This window comes from Equus quagga, chromosome 5, assembly GCF_021613505.1.
Source record: "Equus quagga isolate Etosha38 chromosome 5, UCLA_HA_Equagga_1.0, whole genome shotgun sequence".
NCBI lineage: Eukaryota > Metazoa > Chordata > Mammalia > Perissodactyla > Equidae > Equus > Equus quagga.
The window spans coordinates 10907599-10915298 of record NC_060271.1 but is presented as its reverse complement, the minus strand read 5'-3'; the positions used below and the strand labels follow the sequence as shown (position 1 = coordinate 10915298).

Here is a 7700-nt window from a genome sequence, read left to right as displayed (position 1 = left end):
ACTTGAATTGAAGACTCACTCTCCCACTGAGCTGCCAGGTGAGCAGGTGACAGGAGCCTCCTTTCCTGAGAGCAGCTGGTATGTGAGGGGCAGAGAACACAGCGGGCACGGGTCACAGCAGGAATCCTCACCCCTCTCATGCCAACCCTAAGGACCATCATGGCTGGAGTGGGGGGGTTGGGTGGGGTGTGGGGGGAGCAAGGCGAGGCTTCTCTGGAGCTCCGTCCAGAGTCAGGAGGTGGAACAAACGTCTGGGTGGGCTCTAGGACAAAGAGATGCTCACTGCACTGGGCCTCAGATGGGTCCTGAGCTCACCCACCTGGCTTTGAAATGGGGGTGCAGATGCCTCCTTGCCCCCCTCACAGGCCACAGCCCCCACCTGACAGCACAGCACAGCTGAGTGGAAGTCCAGAGCATCGTCTTGGAGCTTGACTACTTGGGTTCCAATCCTGGCTCCAGCATTTACCAGCCCTGTGACTGTGGTCAAGTTACTCAACCTCTTGTGCCTCAGTCACTCTATTTGTAAAAGAGAGAGAAGGAAGGGAAGTTGTGAGAATGAAATGATGCAAGACTTATGAACACTTAGGGCATCGTCTGATACACAGGAGACGCTCAATGAACGTTAGCTCCCAGCTGCACTATTACCTTCATCTGGAGGCGGGCCCACCACGTGCGGTCCACGTGACTCTCGGTCGGAGCCAGCAAGAACTCATTACCCATGGCCAAGGCACCTCCTCTGGTGAAGGCTCTGGGCTGTCAGAATGGAGACCTCTCCTACTCCAAAATTCTCACTGACCTGCCCCCGTCCCCCCAGGTCCCAGGGGCTAAGTCTCTTCCTTGGTGGGACTTGTAGCACAGACCCCTTGTGTAGGTCCCAGCCAGCTAACGTTTGAAATATGACATGATATGATATAAAAGATATATTTTTTACCTGAAGTCTTCTCTCCTGTTCTTCCTTTCCTTCTCATTGACTCCATCACTTTTCCATGAGTACCCACTAGATGTCAAATCCTACGCTTGGGGTGACAATTCTGAGATGAACAACCATGGTCCTGGCCCCGGGAAGCCAAGCGGAGGGGCGGGCCCATTGCAGATCATTTCCGCGCAACCCAGGTGTGCAGTGAACAGGGAGCTGGGGAGCGGAGGGGAGGAGCAGCTAACTTGGCTTGAGGAGTAGGGGAAGGCTTTGTGGAGTAGACGCCCCTGGAGCTGGGTCATGTAGGACATGTAGGAGCTCATGAGTGAGGGGTGGAGATGAGCAAAGACAGTCAGTGCCAGGAGAACAGCGTGTGCAAAGGCAGAGGCTGGTGAAGAGCAGGACGAATTTTGGAAACACTGAGGCAGGCAGTGACTCTGGGTGATGAAGATCGGGAAAGGAACTGGCAAGATGTGATTCTCACGCTGGGACATGGGCAGGGCCAGGTTCTCAGAGGGCCGCATGTGACCTTGACCTCTGTCCTGGGAACAGTGGGGAGACATGGAAGAGTTTTAAAAGCAGGGGAGAAGTGCGGTCACTTTTGTGGTTTGTAGAGCTCGCTTTGGCTGCAGAGGGGAGAGTGGCCTGGAGGGGACACAGCGTCTGGGCAGTGGTTCCGAGGAAGACGAGGAGGCCTGGAGTAGGGTCGAGTAAGGGGGTGGAGGGGCGGAAGGATTAATGAGGAAGAATCACTAGTGAGATTCTTGGTGAGTGAGAGAGTCAGAGAAACGGGGGCCCCGAGGCTGACCCCCAGGTTCTAGGTTTGCTGCTGAGGCAAGCGACTCCTTCTCTAGGCCTGGGGGCAGCTCATTCTGGCCGGAGAGGGCTATCCAGACCCCAGTTGGCATGAGGTCTCTCCAGCCACCAGATTCCTGCCCAAACCACCCTCCCAGAACCTGCCGAGTCTTTGCAGGGAAAATGGGCCCATTCCAGTTGCCCACACCACTGACTCAGGCCCTCCCAGGAAAGGCGATTTCCCGCATGCTCCCTGTGGGAGGAGGGGCTGTCAGCACGCAGAGACACCGTCCGTGGAATTCATAATGTCTTTTATTAATATATTATGCTACAAAAATATTTTTGGCAAAATAACATTAATAGCATCTTTCTTTGTCTTCTATTATATTCTTAAAGAGCTCTTCATGGCAATTCACAGAGGTGAGGGGGAGAGGTGATTAAAAGAACATCATGAATACCTTTCAAACACATAAGATCTGAAGCTTGTGTCCCACAGTGAGAGTCTGGTGGGGACCTTCTGCAACCTCTTCGAAGCCCAGGAATGGGGCAGTGGCTCTGGCTTCCCCTGCTCGAACCGCCCTTGGCCAAGAGTCAGCCCCTGCCACCCCAGCCACAGGGGCCCAAGGTGTCTGAGAACCCTGCCAGAAACTTCCTAGACTTGGGGCCCATTCAAAGCCCACTTTCCCTGCAGCGGGACGGGGGATGGAGGAGCCCTCCAAGGTGAGCTACTCTGTCATCTGTCCTGCCTGCCACATCCTCCCAATCCCATGGCAGCCTGCAGGTCCTGGGAGGAGAGCCACGCACTGCGCCTGGGGACAGGTGGCACCTCACCTTCATGGAGCCCTGAGATTGCACATGGCATCCCCTGGTCCCCCTAGGACAGCCTAGGCAGGAAACAAGGTCTCCATTGGACAGACGAGGAAATGGAGGCTCAGAGAGAGGGGGGCCTTGCCCAAGGTCACCCAGCAAAGTGAAGAAGTTCCCAGGGAATCTCCGGAAAGGAAGAGCCCACATTCGGAGAAAGGGTGGGCAGAACTGAGGGTGTGCTGATGGTCCTGGGAATGGGCCAGGTAGGGCTCACTCACTTCTCATGACTCCCTCTTCCCTCCCCCAGGTCGAGGGACAGGGAGGGAAGGAGCTCCGGGCTGGGGCCAGGGGCCTGGGTTCCAGTCCAGCCCTTCCCCGCTCCCCGGCCAGGAGTCCCGCTGCCTCACGGCAGCAGGCAGACCTGCCAGTTCACGTTGGCCCGCCTGGGCTGTTGAAGCACGGGGGGGGGGGGCTGGCCCGGCGCCTGAGCCTCACTGGTTTAGACAGCCAGCCCGGGTGATGTTTTTGGCTGCCTAGACGAATTTCTGGAAAAATAACAACGTTCAAAGAACCTGAGCATTACAGAGCCAGGAGGGACCCTTGATGTCATTTACCCCATCCGTTGCCAGGACTTTGACTCTCCTGCCACATCTCCAGCCAGTGGGCCTGCTGCCCACCTCACCTCTCCTGACAGGAAACTCACCACCTGCAGGGGCACCTGTCCATCCTCAGACGGCCTTGGCTTTGTAACTTTCCACCAGCAGAGCTACGAGCTGCCTCTCTCCTTCCCTTTCCTTTCTTCCTTCCTCTTTCCCTCTCCACACATCTACTGAGTGCCGTCTTTGTGTCAGATAAGGATACAAAGATGAATTTACATGACCCCTGCCATCGAGGAAGCTCACAGTCTGACGGGAGAGCAGATACACAATTAGACAGTCTCAACACTGAAGAGTGGGTGTTGTGACAGATGCTAAGAGAGCACAAAGGAATCGCAGGGGGCTTCCTGGTGGAGAAGCTGTCTGAGTGGATCCTCAAAGGATGAGCAGTCATGGGTAAGAGAAGGGAGTATCCAGGCCTAGGGAGTGGCATGTGTGAAACAGTCTGTTTATTCTCGAAATGACAAATACGATTCAGTCTGGCCAGGCACAGAGTGGGAGAGATGAGAGATGTGGCTGGCAAGGTCAGCAACGCCAGATCGTGGAGGGTCTAGAATGCCAGGCTGAGGACTTTGGCTCCTACCCCAGGTCATTGGAACACTATCACCAGCCCCAGTTCAGTTCTCTGCCCCCCAGGATACCATCAAAGCTGCAATTCCCGGGGGGAACTTCTCTTGTCCTTCATGGTGTTTTTCATAAACTTTCCTCTTGGAGGACCTTTCTTTGCGATCTGTTGTGACAACGGCACCGGACTGGAGACTAGGCCGGTGGGATAAGGGTCCTGAGCCCCAAGGCTTGCCTAAGCCTAGCTGAGGCCAGGAAGCAGATGACAGAACATTCAGCGCAAGAAAAATCTGTCCATGGTCTTTCAGTGCAAAGGCAAATTTGCCAATCAGTACAAGTTCCCATGCTCTCTAGACTCCAGATCTTTGAATCTCAGAGCTAGAGGGGCCCTCGGTGGCCCTTTGCATCTCCCTGCAGCCTGACTCATACACCTCCACTGTCCCTGCCTTTATCCGGCTGACGTCTAGAGCTTCAGACTAATCTGGAAGAAGACTGGAAGACAGGGCTGTGCTCACCGGCCCTACAAGGCCCCCAGGTCATTCAGTCAGCTTTCTGAGAGACCAGGGACTGGGCCTAACATAGGCAGGCCACTTCACCTGCTGGACCTCTCCTCTCATCTTCCCTGCCTGTCTCAAGGTCAAATGTGAACGTCCTAAGAAATGTACACAATACTCTCAGGGAACAGGGGCATTTCATAAGGCTGGGCACATAGAATGTGCTGGAAAAAAGTCAGCAGGAGTGGATAGATGACTCCAAGTGCATAAGTGGCTGCTGATGGAATGGTGGTTCCCTGGCCTAGGGTGAGGGAATTCAAGAGCCCCAGCCATGCAGATCCCTTCATATGTGCTTCGGGTCTTCAGGGACATAAGTGAGCAAGTTCAGTTCATCTCAAACCCTGGCCAGCGGGTGGTCCTCGGGGATCAGCGAACTTAGGCTGCAGATGTCTGACCCACACTGGCTCTGGCTGTCCCGTCGGCACATGTCTACCTAATAAGTCAGCCCATCCATCTGCTGCCCGTCCATCCTTCTTTAAACACTTGGGTGCTGGGTTGAACGAGAGTTTGGAATCCCCCCGTCTGCCCAGAGGAGGGATCTGGGGAAGACTAGGGCTGAATGTGCCTGTGGTCGGGGCCCGGAGGATAACATCTAAAGTGCCTTCTAGGAACATAGGATCGGGCTGCTTGTTCCATCTCAATGATGAGTTCCTCCAGGCTCGGAAAAGTGGCTGGATTTGGCTCCAACATAGAGCCCGGCACTGCGTGTGCTTGATAATCGCACACTGCGTTAATTTACCTCTTTGGCGCCGTGCCTGGCACAGATCTGGGCATGCGGTCAGGTGCCTGGACCGTTTGCCCAAATGCTTCATCTTTAATTAACCTCAAGCTCCATCTCAATACATCTCATGCCACACTCTGCCCGGAACAGAGGGAAATCTGGCCTGTGTGTTTCTAATTCCTTTACACTTATCTCATCCTAATAGCGCTTTGCACGATCTGTTTGATGTCCAACAGGCCTTCTGAGCCTGCTTTATAAGTCAGCTAAGCCTCTTCCCGCTCAGAACCAGGAAGTCACATTTCTGCCAAGGATAGATGGATTCCAGCCCTGGCTGGGGTCAAGCTCAGTTTACAGTGTGGTGCCCACGGGGCTGGCTGGACCCTCACAGGACTCCTGCCAGGTCTCAAGCTCAAACACATCCATCTGGAGCCGAGCTGCAAAGAATTCAGCTGCCCACTAAGATGCCCCTGGGACCTCTGACCATCCAACAAGCTGCCCAGAATTCTACCATCTCAGAAGGGAGACAGCTGCCAAGCCGGGGACAATGGTCCTGGGGCTAATCAGCCACTACCAGGCCTGCCAGGGAAAGTCATGGTGCCATGATGCTCGGGGCACTGGCTGGGAATCAGCAGACTGGCCAGCGTGCAGCCTTGGGGAAGTGCCTCTCCTCTCGGCCTTACTATGACTCTCCCTGTTGTGACCTGTAAATGGGGGGGGGGGGGTCCTTCTGCTCTTGGGTTCCAGGACTCTGCAACTGATGAGCCTCCAGCCCAGTGAGGGTTTGTGCTGGGAGGCAGCCAACCTGGGTCCTCTGCCTCCTCAGCTGCCGGTTTGGGGAAAGAGGAGCTAGGTTAGTCTCTCTGAGTCTCAGTTGCCTGCCTGCCCCTATTTGGCTGCTCTGCCTCCCCAGGCCCCCCACAGCTGTCCCCCCAGCCTCCCAGCCTCTGACTTGGCAGGAGAGCCTCTCATTGGCTTTAAGATAAGACACGTTGGGGCATGAGACACGTGGCACACACTGTTGCCACAGCCCTTTGGCCAGAGGGATCAACAAGAGTAAGTGTGCCCAACAGCCTCCTTGGCTGGAGTAAGAAGGTTGCGGGCCCAATAAAGATGAGACCCGCCTCCCTGGGAGCCTCCTTGTGCAGGGAGAACACGGCAGAACACGGTCCAGGAGACAAGCATCGCTTCTGAATCACACTGATCTGGGGCCACGTCCCGGCCGGGTGACCTTCAGCAAGTCCCCTTATCCCTTATGGGAGCTCAGTCTCCTCCTCTGTGGAATGGGATACATATCTCACAGAACGGGTGTGAGAATCAGTGATAAAGTAAGTGTGCAAAGTGCCTGCCAGGCTGCAGGTCCCGGATGAGCAGCAGCTCTCAAACGATTATTATTACCACGTGACTCCTAGAGCCCCTCCCTGGCCCTCCAACTGCCCTTCTGTGACCACTCCTGTCCTTTGGCTCAGCTTGCTCCCTTTGGCCGTGGCTTCAGCAGCCTCTCCTGTAAGGTGAGCTGGATTAACGCCAGAACAGAGAGGCTCACATCCTGGATCCCACACTTGCTGTGTGACCTTGGGCAATCACCTTCCTCTCTTCGGATCTCAGTGTAACCATCTGTCACATGGGCCGGGGACCACCTCCATCAGCATCCAGTCCCTCCCCCACCCAGGGGCTTTGGTCAAACACTTACCAAGAGCTCTGGAGGGCCAGTTCACAGACACTCAGGGTTTTCAAAATAGCAGCATTCTCTTTCCTAAAGCATCTTCCCAGACCTCAGAAGCATCCAGTCGAGGGAAGGACTGTCAGCGTTCACATCTCTGGCTCCCGAATCCAGCTTCACAAAAGCTAAGCCTGTCTGCCTCCCCCTCCCTCTGAGGTCCCCAAGTTGGCAGAAGCCAAACCCAGACACCGGAGGCTGCCGCTGAGCCCCAAGCAAGCCAGTTCAAAGCCACAGTCCGCGTGAGGTCGCAGATGTCCTGGCAACCTGGGTCCACCTCCTGGGTTGCAGTTGGGGCTAATTAAGGGGTTATTAACAATAGGCCACATAAAAATAGTTTTATCGGTAGAATAAATACATTTTTCTTTTTTAATATGGACACGTATTTTACAAAAAAGCCCCATAGCACTATGGGAAATTAAGATCCTTCTACAAAAAAGAAGATGTAACTCACGTACAATAAAGCTCTAGTTTTCTAACGGATCCCGTCTGGACTGCCCGACAGGTGGTGGCGGGGCAGTGGGGTGCGGCCACAGACCCTCCGATGGTTTCTCTGGCTTCTCGGCAGGGGTCGGCCGAGGTCAGGAGGACCTGAGGGTGGGCAGCAGGAGCGGTGCTGCGATGCTGGCAGCCACGGCCGGGAGGAGGCCCAGGGCGGGCCGGGAGCGGCTGGGCGAGGAGCTGCTGGTGGGCCCCGGCTCTTCCTGCTGTTGGAGCTGGTCGGAGAGCTGTAAGGGGGGCTTGGCGGTCCCAGGGCTGGGCGTGGGCTGCAGGGGCAGCAGGGGTGGCGAGGCTGTGGTGCTGGAAGGAGAAAACACAGGAGACCCGGAGTGACTGCTCAGTTGCCTTGTCCTGGGCTGTGGCCCGAGGGTTCAGATCCAACTTTAATCGGGTCTATTTTTTTCTCATAAAATGGAGAAGGAAACAAGGGGCTCAGACAGGGAAAGTGAGTAGCCCTGGGCAACACAGC

At 55.4% G+C, this 7700-nt stretch overlaps 1 protein-coding gene across 1 annotated transcript in view; it reads right to left on the bottom strand.

Moving 5' to 3' along the window:
• Positions 1–2026: 2026 nt before the first annotated feature.
• Positions 2027–7700, bottom strand: part of TRABD2B (TraB domain containing 2B) — a 217317-nt gene continuing 211643 nt past the window's right edge. The window contains exon 7 of the mRNA XM_046663311.1: positions 2027–7531. Within this exon, the coding sequence (XP_046519267.1) occupies positions 7312–7531 (220 nt within the window). The 3' untranslated portion in view covers positions 2027–7311. The remainder of the gene's footprint in view (positions 7532–7700) is intronic.